Source organism: Glycine soja, chromosome 9 (assembly GCF_004193775.1).
Source record: "Glycine soja cultivar W05 chromosome 9, ASM419377v2, whole genome shotgun sequence".
NCBI lineage: Eukaryota > Viridiplantae > Streptophyta > Magnoliopsida > Fabales > Fabaceae > Glycine > Glycine soja.
In genome coordinates, this window is record NC_041010.1 from 25,872,244 (window position 1) to 25,886,335 (window position 14,092).

General features: G+C 34.9%; 1 protein-coding gene and 1 non-coding gene across 5 annotated transcripts; one reads left to right on the forward strand and one right to left on the reverse strand.

Moving 5' to 3' along the window:
- The first annotated feature begins 394 nt into the window (after window positions 1-394).
- On the forward strand, window positions 395-6,308 carry LOC114425664 (lipid phosphate phosphatase 2-like). 4 transcript variants are annotated; one of them, XM_028392612.1, is made up of 8 exons: window positions 395-608; window positions 1,365-1,587; window positions 1,697-1,784; window positions 1,877-1,986; window positions 2,085-2,178; window positions 2,923-3,111; window positions 3,199-3,258; window positions 5,866-6,308. In XM_028392612.1, the coding sequence occupies exons 2-8, from the start codon at window positions 1,372-1,374 to the stop codon at window positions 6,015-6,017; spliced, it is 909 nt and encodes a 302-aa protein (XP_028248413.1). In that variant the 5' UTR covers window positions 395-608; window positions 1,365-1,371; the 3' UTR covers window positions 6,018-6,308. The 4 variants fall into 4 exon arrangements, with proteins under 4 accessions (XP_028248413.1, XP_028248412.1, XP_028248411.1 ...); XM_028392611.1 differs by having other exon boundaries at window positions 1,368-1,587; XM_028392610.1 differs by having other exon boundaries at window positions 395-604.
- A 7,418-nt stretch (window positions 6,309-13,726) lies between these two features.
- LOC114369027 lies at window positions 13,727-13,833 on the reverse strand. Its single transcript, XR_003657490.1, has one exon. It is a non-coding gene; the product is annotated as a small nucleolar RNA R71 (small nucleolar RNA).
- Between the last annotated feature and the right edge of the window lie 259 nt (window positions 13,834-14,092).

Sequence of the window (14,092 nt, forward strand, 5' to 3'; positions counted from 1 at the left end):
AGAAAGTAAGAAAAGAACAATTCTCTCTCTCCTTTTATTTTGTGTCTGTCACCATCCACTATCCACTCCTGATTTCCTCTCCTTCAATTTCCTGCAGTCTACACTTACCTTTCTTCCTTTTTATTTTTTTAGTATTAGTATAAGTAGTTGTCTTCATTTTTTATTATTAATGATATGGGTATGAAATAGTTTTTCCTTTTTTCGGTTACTTATGGTATTATGAAGTAATCATTGTCAAAAACAACTAATGTTGATCAGAAACTGGGAGTGGGCTTAAAATAGATATTCTGTATTTTTCTTTCTTCCTGTTTGCTACTATTAATTAATGGGTTCCTTTCTTCCTCTTTGCTACTATTAATTAACATATAAACAAACTAAAGAAAAAAAAAAAAAAAACCGTTTTTCCTTTTCCATTTCGGAGGCTTTCCCCTTTCGTCATTTTCCGCGTAAACCACACTCACCTTCTCCTTCCTTCCCCTCTTTTAAATTCCGCCTTCTCTCTCTCTCTCTCACACACACACACACCAACAACACCACAAAAATAAAAACACACACATTTACACTCTTGTTCTATATTCCGTTACACCAAGCGAGCCTCGTGCAGGTGAGTGAGTCCCTCGCTCTCTTTCTTCTTTCCTTTTAATTACAGTTCCATTGGTCGAGTTGTTCTTGTAGATACAAGCAATGTTCTATCTAACCTTTTACAATTCCAAACAAATTGATCGGGATCTTATAATTTTCAAAAACCTCAATTTGTCTTTGTAAAATGTAAACTAATAATCAATTCGGACACTGCTTTCCTGTTATCAAAGGTGTGGAAAATGATCAAACGGTTCACATTTGTGATCAAAATTGCAGAATCAGTTTACCAAGACACTGTAGGGGGCCAAATAAGTAATTTAATCCCCTCTGTTATTTTTCTCCGTGCTTCAAGTTACTGATCTGAGAATTTTGGGTTTCTTTCTAGCTACAAGTGATTCTTCGAGCACTCAGTTCAATTTTGTGTTCTCTGTTAAAATGTTCACTGTGAATTTTGTGGCTGAAGTACTCAAATATGCTTGTGTGATATGTAGTTGTATGAAAAAATAAAATTGTGTAATGAGATCCTACGGTTAATCTGGCAATGCCAATGATATTATATTATAAATATCATTCAGGCATGAGTAAGGGGCACAGTATTATCTAAAAGACTGAAACTAATAGAATTGAAATTAGGGAATTACACTCAGATTGAAATTGTATTCATCTCGTCCAGGAACACTGTGAAAATGAACTAAGTTGTACTTTTTTTACTGGCATTGTGTTTCTTTAATATTTTTGGTGTTTTGATTTTCAATTAGCATTGCTAATTTTGTCATTTGCAGCAGAAAAATGCCAGAAGATCAGTTGAACAGACACACGATCAGATCACATGGAGCTAAAGTGGCAAGGACACATATGCATGACTGGTTGATTCTTTTGCTTCTTGTTATCATTGATGGGATCTTGAATGTGATAGAACCATTTCACCGTTTTGTTGGAGAGGGGATGATGTCCGACTTGAGATACCCGTTGAAAGATAATACTATACCCTTTTGGGCTGTTCCAGTATGTTCTGCTTCTAACAAACTATTCATCCTTGTTGTTGAGATTATGTTAATATAGACCTTTATTGACATTCAAGATATGAACTCTTAAATTTCAAATTTTGGGACAGATTGTAGCAATATTGTTGCCAATAGCAATCATTCTTGTTTACTATCTCATCCGAAAGGATGTTTATGACTTCCACCATGCTATCTTGGGTACTTTTCTGTCTTTTAGAAACTTTTCCTAACCTTATTTTGCATATCACTTTGCTATAGCCTAACCTATGTATTGCCAAATGCATATTCAGGCCTTTTATTTTCTGTACTCATTACTGCGGTGATAACGGATGCTATCAAAGATGGTGTTGGACGGCCACGCCCAGATTTCTTCTGGCGTTGTTTCCCTGATGGAAAAGGGGTGGGTTCTCAATTTTATGAACTTCCAAGATTTCCTTAATACCTTTACCATGTGATACGTAGCTAAAGAAATATGGTATTGATTACTGTTATGTTCAGGTGTTTGATCCAGTAACAAGGAATGTTAGATGTACTGGAGATAAGAGTGTTATTAAGGAAGGGCACAAAAGTTTTCCAAGTGGACATACCTCTTGTAAGTACCCAGAACAAACTTGAGGGTCTCTAGGACCTTATTAGTTATTATTTTGATGTATGGTATATATCCTCCATGTTCCACATTTCGTTGAAACAATGGTCTTATTGCCTCTTGAAGTCAACATAATTGATAAATTGGTAATCTTAAGCTTACTTTCACATAGCATACCAGGTTCTAGAAAAAACAGGGTTCCAAGTTGAAGGAAGAATTGAATACTCGTTGATCAAAGTTCACTCCATCATAGTATGATAGATCTTTTGAAGAACTGAATAATTAAATGATAATATCAATCGAGTCCCATTCTACATGTCTATATTGACAACAATAAAATTTAAACAGTGAAACGGAAACCCATTGAATTTAGAAATCTTGAGTTTCCAAATCCTATATGTCAACGATAAAGTTTTTCTAGGGAAATATAATAGTTACATAGCCTGAAATTTTCATTAATGTGTCAGGTTCAATGATTTTTTTTAATTAAATACCTATTTATTTAATCTTATACCATTTTTGTAAGTTTGAAGGATTTGGTGCTTTTGGAAATACTTACTTGGTCTCTCAACCTTGGAAATTTAATTTGTCTGCTGCATGACTAACAACTATATCAGGACTAGAATTTGCATTATTATTTTTTTTTTTTTTGTTATTGGGCATTTGGGGTTTGTAAGTGAGACCTATGTATATTTTTGTTCTCGTTTTATAATAAATTATGTTAAAAAATATTCAACTATTGGTATGCAGGGTCCTTTGCTGGACTTGGTTTTCTTGCATGGTATCTATCCGGGAAAATTAAGGCATTTGACCGTAGGGGCCATGTTGCAAAGCTTTGTATTGTTTTCTTTCCGCTTCTTGTGGCAGCTATGATTGCTGTCTCTCGTGTTGATGATTATTGGCATCATTGGCAAGATGTTTTTACTGGAGGGCTTATAGGTCTGTTGAAGACTGGATTTTCTTTGTTTGATTTATTAATATGTAAATATACTTTTCTCCAGACTTTTTATACGAGCTTTTATGCAGGTTTGACAATCTCTTCCTTTTGTTACTTACAATTCTTTCCACCTCCATATGACACAGATGGTATGTCCATGAATTTATACTTTTAAACTTTTTATTATCTGTTGACGTTATTGTTATGATGTGCTTTTTCTTATGTATGTAGTAGTCGGATTATTTGTTACAGTTTAATATATCAAATGTATTTTTGGTCTTTCGGTTTATCTATAATTTTGGATTTGATTCCCCAGTAATTTAATTCACGAATTAGGTCCCTCTATTTTGTAAAATAGTGCAATATTGGTCTTTCAGACCTCAATTGGACGTTGACCGTTAAATAGTGATTTTGACTACCACGTGTCACGTTCTTATTGGATGATAACTACCACGTGTTGGTCAATGAAAGCAATAATGTATTTCATCTTTCATGGAGTTGACATCCAATGAACATGACACGTGACAGTTATAATCCAATAAGAACGTGACACATAACAGTCAACATCACTATTTAACGGTCAACATCCAATTGAGGCGTCCTGGACCAACATTGCAGGATTTTATAAAACAGGAAGACCAAATGCGAAATTGGAGTTAAAGTGGGAGATCAAAAGTTCAATTTTGCCTATATCAAATAGTTGTCATATCTGTTTTCAAGAAATATGTTAATTGCGCATCACAAGCTAAACTTTGGTTGTGTTATTGGATTTTCTGGGCAATAATTGACGTTATTAATAACTAGATTCTGTTTAGGGATGAAAAGCACGTTTGTCAAACTCTTGAAAGGAATAATTTTTAAACACATGCTACATGTTTTTTTTACTGACAAATGTTAGTTTTTGTTAGTAGAAAGGATCAAATCTGACCTTTCCACTCTTCCATTCTTCCTTAACCATCCAAGTCACCTTATATCTTCATGTGATGCTATTGTTACCGGGACTTCAAAAATTCAGTTGCTGAGCATGTTACTTGTTGCTTAACGAATCATTTAGCAGAACTAAGATTAAAAATAGATTAATTGGAAATCATTATGGCGGTCTGCCTTATGAAGTTATAGCAGTTAACTTGCCTACCATAACTAAAATAGAAGCAGGGGTTTATTGTTTTATCATATTGCCAGTCATTTTAACAAATGCTTTATAAATTTAATTAATATCATAATGTTGTTCAATTTTTAGAGAACTTTTATGACAATATATTGTCCTTATTTATGAACTGTTGGAAGGGTAAGTGTTATCAATGTAGCATGTTATGCTGTTTTGCTCAGGAGCATACTTTTAAGATATTATCATTATTGCTAAGTTTTAGCACTAACATGGGACTTAGTTGTTTATGAAGTAAAACTACAAAGGCATAAAAAGTGGGCAGCAATATTCTGTCCGAAACTTTTTGTTTGCACATAACTTATTTTGAAAATTAATTAATTAATTTCTGTATTTAAAATTAAAATTTAATTTGATTTGGGTTAGATTGGGATCACTTTCCTTTCTGGACAAAATGTGAGTTTTCAACCTACGGCCCAGCCTCTGATTCATGGATATATTTTTTTCTTTTTTTGGTAGTACGTTTCACCTTTAAGATGGCTCTCTTGTAATTAACTAATTTTTTGTATCAATTTTTTTTATCAATTCTTGTAATTAACTAATTACTTTTACATATTACTCCCTCTATAGTACCATAAAGGGTAGGAAATTAGTGAATTTCTATCACTTAGTGGACAAAAGTTAGACAATGTCTCAGTTTTTTTTTTTTTTTATTGAGGGGACAATGTCATAGATTGGTATCTATGTTTTGTGGTTAATCATTTATTTAATGTTGTTTTCCAATGAAAACTGTGGTTTTACCTCTATAAATGTGCCAACCTTTGGAGTATCTGTAACCAACATTTTTTATTTTTTTTTTTATTGTTTATTACGTCTTAAGTGATTCCACACCATTACAAATCACTCATTTTTACATTTTAGTTTACAACTTTTACAACTCTTCTTTTCAACTGAACAACTTTAAGAATTTTACTAAATATATAGGTCCCACAAGTGACCACATCCTTACCTTTCATATTTTTTTTATTATTACATCTTCACTTTTTTCATAAATAAATGCTCATTGATTATATAAGCATTTTTTTATTGCTTCATAGAAGTACCAGTGGGTAAATAAACACGTTGTGCTTCACCCACACTTATTAAGAATTTCCTCCAATTAATGCATGACTCTTTAAGCATCAACTCTTATTAAGCCCATTCGAATAAAAAAAGAACTCTTATGAAGCCCACTGCACTCAAGCATCTCCATTGGAGGTGCTCTTAGTGTAACTATTATTGTGTAGGTTACTGAAGTGAAACTTAAGTTTCGATAATAGAATAACAACATAAAGAGTACTTACAATACATCTAAGTCGTCCTAATAAAATATTTATGCATGCAAGTGCTTATGTCATGTCACGTCAGTTAAACAATACTATCAGCTCAACTGCTAAGTTTCCATCTACTTCTCTAGTTTTGTGAGTAGGAGGTACTTGTTATATATTAGTTACCATAATGATTCCTGTACTTCTCTTTGTCATCCTTTAACCATGTTCAATATAGTCTAGTGTGGTTCTTTTGTAGATTTTGAAGGAGAAAAGAAATTAATTAACAACTTCCAAAATAATGTGTTTATATTTTAATTAAAAAAAATCAATTTCTTTTGCAGGATGGGGACCTCATGCATATTTCCAGATGTTGGCTGAACCTAATGGCGTTCAAACTTCTTCGAACAGCAATTATGCGCAGCATGCTGAGGTTCAGATTCTATCTGTGTGTATCCCACCTCAACATGATGGCGATAATGCAAGGATACATTGATTGTACATTAAGTGTGACATAGGAAAAATCACAGAATGTCCATAATCTGTAACAAATATAAGGATTCGATAAGATTATTTTGCAGATAAACAACACTACAGTATCATTGGTTGTTACAGATGCACTATGTCAATTACTTATTTACTTAAGTTGATAGTAGATGTTTGTTGGATTAGGAGTATCTTGTTATTGGTCTTTTTCGGTCATCTTATTTGTTAGTTGGTATAGTCACCACAGTGTAATTATGTTCATATCATATTAATAGTTGAGGAGGGTTTGATGGATCCCAAAGGGTAAGTCTCCTTGAAATACATAATTTTCTCGCACAATACATCGATATAAATTTAATATGCATGGTAAAATGTTTCTATTACAAATGGACAAAACACTTACCCTTATGTTGAAGGGTCTTTTACTGTATCGAAGGGTCTTATCTGACAGTTCCTTACTGAAGTTTCTAGTGTGTGTAAGTTCGAAAGAGCGAGGGGGGGATACCTACAAAAGACATTCCAACGTTCAAGTAAGGGTTTAGCTCAGAGCAGTAGACGATAGTGAAATATTTAAGAATGAATTAATCTTTTTACCTGGGGGGGTTCTCCCCTTTTTATATTGACCTTACTGTGCCTGGGGTCTATGAGCCTGCACTTCCCGATTACCAGTTAAGTAATATGCCTTTTAATCCCAAGGTGACAAAGGGGTTCTTGAATTGCAACAACCGCCTTCCCAAGGTGTTAAGGGATAGGGATCAATGTTCGGACGCACACTTAAGTTGGTAGCTCTAGGGAAGTCGACTATGGTTGACTCAGCCTCCCCTCCTTTAGGTGGGCTTGCCTTAGGTTGTCGTGACCTGTGAGCTTCCCGCAGGTGGGTTTTCTCGGACCTAAGGGCTATAACTTCCTTAGCATGATGCCTTTGCATTTATGAGACCTGAGCTTGTAACCTTTGCATTATAGAGGACAAATCAGTTTGGTCCTCTACATGAATCTCTTTGTTCTATTGATCATTCGGTTGCTCCATTGTTGTTGTATTGGTTCAAGTTCTTGTTATTGCCATAATCTCTTGGGGATGGGATATAACTTATACAGCCCCATGATGGATACCAAAATGTTCTTGTCAGAAATGGACTGAACACTTACCCTTATGTCGAAGGGTCTTCTTGGATGGTTCCTTGCTGAAGTCTCTGGTGTGTGCAAGTTCAAAAGAGCAAGGGGGGGGGGGGGTACCTGCAAAAGACACTCCAATGGTCATGTAAGGGTTCGACTTAGAGCGGTAGACGATATTTAGTGAATATTTAAGAATGAATTAGTCCTCTTACTTGGGGGTTCTCCCCTTTTTATACTGGCCTTATTGGGCCTGGGGTTTATGGGTCTGCACTTCCTAATCACCAGTTAAGTAATACGTCTCTTAATTTTGTTTAGGTACTTCTAATCAAGTAATTACCGTTAAGCATGTTTATTGGCAATAATCATGGCTGAATGTTACTCATCACTTGCCTATATTGAAAGTCGAGACGTGCTATATGAAATATGTGGGTATATAGGTGAGAGGGTACTCGGTTGGACACACCAGGTGTCCTCTCGTATTGAACGAATACTTTATCTGGTATAGTAATCCATATTAAAAAAAAATGTCTTGTAAAGATAATTTGCAAATTAATTAATTTAAACTTGTATGCACATGAAAAATTTTCTACATAATAAGTTTGTCTACACCCTCTAAAAACAAAGGTTTGTCTACAGAGTGTGCTAATAAAGATATATTGATATTCACCAAAAAAATAAAGATATATTGATTTAAAGCTAAATAATCAAAAGTGTGATGCGGTGACAAATTGATCCCTAAAAGATAAAAATATAAATTTAGTCCATGGATGTGGAGAAAGTGCGACAAATTAGTTTTATCATTAAATTTTTAAGACCATTTTATCATAAGTTGTAATGTTCAAGGACCACTTTTACAATCTCTCTATTGCTCCCCTCTCCCCCTCTCTCTATATATTTACATATTAAAACAATGATCTCTAGTAGAGGTGTAGTTTTCATTGCAATTTTTGTTAAGAAAATTAATCAAACTTATATTTGGATAGAACTTAATTTGAACAAACCTAGTCTCTTTGGGCTGCTATAAGTTAGGTTAATATATATTTATTAGTATGCAGCAGGGCGAACGCAAGTTATTTGAATAAATATGTTTATTATGAGAAAAAAAAATCATCTTTTATTGAAAAAAATGAATTGTTTTAGGATTAAAAAGTTGATCTGTCAGTATGCATTTTATTTACTTATTTATATACTTAAAGGTGTTAAATATGTTTTAATTAATATTATTCATTTTATTTGCCATATATATTAACAATAAACTAATTTAAAGTTAATGATGAGAACAAAAATAATATTTTTTATTTTTGAACTAGGGCAATGATATGCAAAACATCAAAGACATCATAACATCCTAAGAGGTTGACATCCTATGAACAACTTATCATCTAACATAGGACTGTTAGTTGCTATTCACGACTTAGTTTTGTATTAAATATTTGCATGGAATTAGCGCTTTACCTCCAATTTATGGTTTTTTTGTATGAATTGTACATATTTTCATGTTTAGTGTGATTTTATAGAGTAGATACTCTCATTTTGTGAATTAATGTTGAAACCACTTCAGTTTCAGGCCAAAAGAAGATAAGGTTCAAGTAGTTGATGACTCGCTAAGTGAGGCAGATCCGCTAAGCGAGTGTCATTCGCTAATCGAGGAATACAACTCACTTAGCTGTGGAAGCAATGACTTCCAAGATTATTTTGATGATGCCAAAGAATCAAGAGTTAAGCAAGTTCCAAAGAATCAGGCTTCAAGAATCAAGTCTCAAAGAATCAAGATTCAAGAACAATTAAGTTTCAAGATTCAAGAACAATCAAGATCAAGATTCAAGATTCAAGAGAAGTTGATTTCAAGATTCAAGAGAAGAAATCGAGAAGCAATAGTCAAGACTTCACAAGGGAAGTATTTTTTCAAAAAATCCAAACACAGCACAATTTTGTTTTACAAAAGAGTTTTCTAAAAAAATTTCTAAGTTACCAGAGTATTTACTCTCTGGTAATCAATTACCAGTTTCATGTAATCGATTACCAATGACCAAATTTGATTTCAAAATGTTTTTAACTGATTTGCAATGTTCCAAAATATTTTTCAAATAGTGTAATCGATTACACTATATTGGTAATCGATTACCAGTGTATCTAAACGTTGGAATTCAAATCCAATTGTGAAGAGTCACAACTTTTCATAAAATGCATTGTGTAATCGATTACATGATTATGGTAATCGATTACCAGTGATAACTTTTGAATAAAAGGTCAAAAGTTGTAACTCTTGACATGATTTTCTCAAGGTTATAACTCTTTTAATGGTTTTCTTGACCAGACATGAAGAGTCTATAAAAGTAAGACCTTGACTTACATTCAATAGACTTTTACAACTCTTTAACAATTTTTTAGAACATCTAAGAATTCCTTTCTATGAAACCTCTCTTCTTGTTCTTCCTTTGCCAAAAAGCTTTCTAAGTTTTGTTTTTCCAAACCTTGTTTTTCTGCAAGTGAAAATTCTGCAGAAAACAAAAGTGCGCTATCTTTTCTTCTCTTCTCCCTTTGCCAAAAGAATAGAAGGACTAACCGCCTGAATTCTTTTGTGTCTCTCTTCTCCCTTTGCCAAAAAATAGAAGGACTAACCGCCTGAATTCTTTTGTGTCTCTCTTCTCCCTTTGCCAAAAAATAGAAGGACTAACCGCCTGAATTCTTTTGTGTCTCTCTTCTCTCTTCCAAGAGAATTCAAAGGACTAATCACCTGAGAATTCTTTTGATTCTTCCCTTCCCCTTAAACAAAAGATTTCAAAGGACTAACCGCCTAAGATATCTTTTGTTTCCCCTTACAAAGATTCAAAGGACTAACCGCTTGAGAATTTTTTGTCCTAACATATTGGAGGGTACATCCTTTGTGGTACAAGTAGAGGGTACATCTACTTGGGTTGTTATACTGAGAACAAGAGAGGGTATATCTCATTGTGGATCAGTTCAAGAGGAGGGTACATCCACTTGGTTGTTCAAAGAGAACAAGGGAGGGTACATCCCTTGTGGATCTTTGGCTTGTAAAGGATTTTACAAGGTTGAAAGAAATCTCAAGAACCGTTGGTTGCTTGGGGACTGGATGTAGGCACGGATTATGGCCGAACCAGTATAAATCTTATGTTTGTCTTCTTCTTCCCAACACTCTTTAATTTTCGTTGTGTACTTTTAATTGCCGCTTTTACTTTTGGTTAAGTTTCTGTTTCTGTTTCTGTTTCTGTTCTTTACTTTCTTAACTTTGTAGTAAAAGCCTAGTTGAATCTAGTAACATTAAGAAGGATAACTTTTTAACTAGTTAAGACACATTAATAATTAATTCAACCCCCCTTCTTAATTATTTCTAGGCCACTTGATCCAACATTAGTGAGCTGGAAAACCCTAGAAGAGGATTAGTCAGAGATGTGCTCGCCCAATGCACAGCTAGCCTCCCAACGAGGTCATTGTCCCTTCTCGCGCTTAGCGCGCCCAGCTCGCTAAGCCAAAATCCAAGAGCCTTTAAAACACTGAATTTGGCGGAGTTTTAGAGAGAGTAAAAAAAAGATCACAAGGGGAAGCTGAAGCGACAAAAAGAGAGCAGCAAAGAGAGCTTAGGTTAGAGGAGTGAAGTTAGGGTTTTAGAAGTGACTCTTTTCACTTCTAAAATCCTAGATATTTAGTTTATATTCAAATAAACTTTAGTACATAACCCAACTTGATATTTATCTTGCTTTTAGTTTATACAAATTTTTGCATACTAGATGTACAATGTCTGAGTGAAACAAATTCTCTGTGAATACGATACTCAGTCTTACCATTTTAATTACAACTTGTGTGAATCGGTACACTTGCCGACACACGAACAAGTTTTTGGCGCCGTTGCCGAGGAATTTCTTTCCACTTAGATAGTATAATTCAGTGTGGAAACATTTATTATTTATTCTTTGATTGATTTGTGAATAGATATTTAGAATTCAATTTTTGTCTTGATTTGGTTAACTGCTTGATGTGCCATCATTTTTTTCTATTTTCTAAACCCTTTTTGCACCATTTTAATTACTGATTGGTCTTAATTGTCAATTAATCAGGCAGTTTTATTATTTGGGCTCATTTAGCTAATTTGATGTTTTTAATCTAATTTCAGGAATTAATGAAACATTGGGCTTAATCCGGATTTTGGTTATGGACTTGAAGAGGGCAAATTAAGCAGCGCTTACCTTAGTTAATTAGGAAATTTCGCAATTTTATTTTATGTTGTTCAGTGTTTATTTCGTTTTGGGCCAGAGTATTGTAATAGGGCCCAGTGACTTGGAGTGACTCTTTTTAAATAGCAGCCTTGGGATTCGTGCAAGGCATTATGTTATGCTATTCATTATTCAGAGCTTTTGTTTTAGGGTTTACGTTTTCTGCTTTGATGCTACTGTTCACGTAATGCAATTTTACGTTTTCTACTTCTAATTACAATTTCGTTCTTGCTTCTTCTTCTACTCTCATTTACGTTTCTGTTTCGTCTACATTTCTGTTCATTTACGTTTTTGTTCATTTACGTTTCTGCTTCATGTTTCATTTGCGTTTTCTGTTTGAATCCATGGAAGGCTAGATTTTCTGGTGTTGTTTCCTTTTGAGGACGAAGCCCAACTCTCTTTGAGGTTTTGCTTGTAATGTGGTTTCCTGGCAGTTTTCCCTTCACCAGTTATCCCAAATTCGTGAATATTAATCAATGCACGCTTCATGTTCGATTAATTGCCTCTGAGCCTAATTTGCGTTCATGCTTAATGGACGAAGGGCTAACTGGTGTATGTGGTGCCTAATCACGTATTGAAAACCCTAAGTTGATTTTCGCTTAGTAAATTGAAATAGGGTTGGATTAAGTGGTTGACTGTTAGGGACAAATTCTCCATAACTCAGGATAAGAGAATGGCTTCTGGATCAGAGGAAACAACCCGTTTTTAATATTAGTAGTTTCGTATTCTAGTTTACTTGTTCTGCTCTTTAATCACAAAACAAACAACCCCCCCCCCCCAATCGTTATTGTTACTGCAAGTATATTATGAACATTTGGTTTGTCACTGCTCGTTGGGAAACGACCTAGGATCACTTCCTAGTTACTGCATTTTCATGTTTATTTGATTCGGGTACGGCCTCGATCAAATTTGGCACCGTTGCCGGGGAGCAGTGTCCAAAGGTTCATAATAGCTAGCTAGTGTGTGTGTTTAATCCTTTCGTGTTTTATGATTAATTGTTAGTATTGTGTTAGTACGTGTGTTAGTGTTGTTTAGTGTCCTGGTATTTTGTTTAGTGTGTGTTCTGTTTCAGTTTTCCCATTAAGCGTTTCCCCTGTTTCAGTCTTGGGTGTTTTGCTGTGAATAGTGTTTTGCGACGGACTTAGCGACCACTTTTGCTTGCGGCAAAACAGAGTAGTAGTAGAAATCAATTAGAGACGGATTTTAGCGACCACCCATGTTGAATTATTTGTGATTTTTTGTTTTAGTAGCTAGGGTTGTTATTTTTGGCTGAATTTTTTTGTGGTATCTTCTTTTAATCCATATTTTGTGGAAAAAATAGCTAGAGCCTTTAGTTTGGTCAGATTTGAAAGTTCCAAAAAAGTAGCAAATTTTGTGTTTGTCAAAACTTCAAACGGCCATAACTTTTGCTCCGGTTATCAGAATCGCAATTATTATATATGCATTTGGGGTAGAAAAAAATTTCCTACGCCGTGGTAGCCGGCCTATGGCCGGCTGAGGTCTCCATCGTCCAAAAAAAGCAATTCTGTCAAAAGTTTTTTATTTTTCAAGTTTTATTCACTTTTTTTTCTTAACCTACCATTTTTAGCTTTCATAGTTATACTTTGAATCTTTGTCTGAAATTTTTTGTGCTATCTTCTCATCATTTTATAAGGTTGCTCACAAAATTTCAAGTCATTTGGATATCATTTTAGGGTAGCTGTAGTTCAAACCTACACCTTTATTTACATGACAAGGCAACTAGTTGTGTGCATGCTGAATGTAGTGTATGACTAGAGGCAATCCATCTGACTTACAACCCTTTGATCCTGAGATAGATAGGACATTTCATAGATTAGTTAGGCATCATTTTATACCTTTTGATCATTCTGAGCATTCCATTACTGGTGAATCTGTGCATTCTGTTATTGGTGATTTTGAACATCCTGATCTTGAGCATTATAATTTTGAGCATTCTGATTCTGAGCATTCTGATTTTGCACATTCTGAGAACATGGCACAACCTCCACCCCGTGAGAGGACTCTAAGGGAAATGGCTGCACCTGATTTCACCTACGAAAGCTTGTGCATCCAATACCCTGATGAGGATGTCCCATATGTTCTTAAAACTGGACTGATTCATTTGCTTCCAAAGTTTCATGGCCTTGCAGGTGAAGACCCGCACAAACATTTGAAGGAATTTCATATTGTCTGCTCCACCATGAAACCCCCAGATGTCCAGGAGGATCACATATTTCTGAAGGTTTTTCCTCATTCTCTGGAGGGAGTGGCAAAGGACTGGCTGTATTACCTTGCTCGAAGGTTCATCACGAGCTGGGATGACCTTAAGAGAGAATTCTTAGAAAAAAATTTCCCTGCTTCCAGGACCACAACCATCAGGAAAGATATCTCAGGTATTAGACAACTCAGTGGAGAGAGCCTGTATAAGTACTGGGAGCGATTTAAAAAACTATGTGCCAGTTGCCCTCACCAACAGATTTCGGAGCAGCTTCTTCTCCAATATTTTTATGAAGAACTCAGTAATATGGAGAGAAGTATGATAGATGCTGCCAGTGGTGGAGCCCTTGGAGACATGACTCCTGCTGAAGCCAGAAATTTAATTGAGAAGATGGCTTCCAACTCTCAGCAGTTTAGCGCCAGAAATGATGCCATAGTCATTAGAGGAGTGCATGAGGTAGCTACAAACTCAGCTGCATCATCTGAGACTAAGAAGCTTGAAGGCAAACTGGATGCATTG

Excerpts from the sequence above, each read along its gene's own strand:
- LOC114425664 (XM_028392612.1), top strand. The coding sequence starts at position 1,372 with ATGCCAGAAGATCAGTTGAACAGACACACGATCAGATCACATGGAGCT. Across the intron at positions 1,785-1,876 it reads CTTCCACCATGCTATCTTGG|GCCTTTTATTTTCTGTACTC; the intron begins GTACTTTTCTGT and ends ATGCATATTCAG. Across the intron at positions 3,112-3,198 it reads TTTTACTGGAGGGCTTATAG|GTTTGACAATCTCTTCCTTT; the intron begins GTCTGTTGAAGA and ends GCTTTTATGCAG.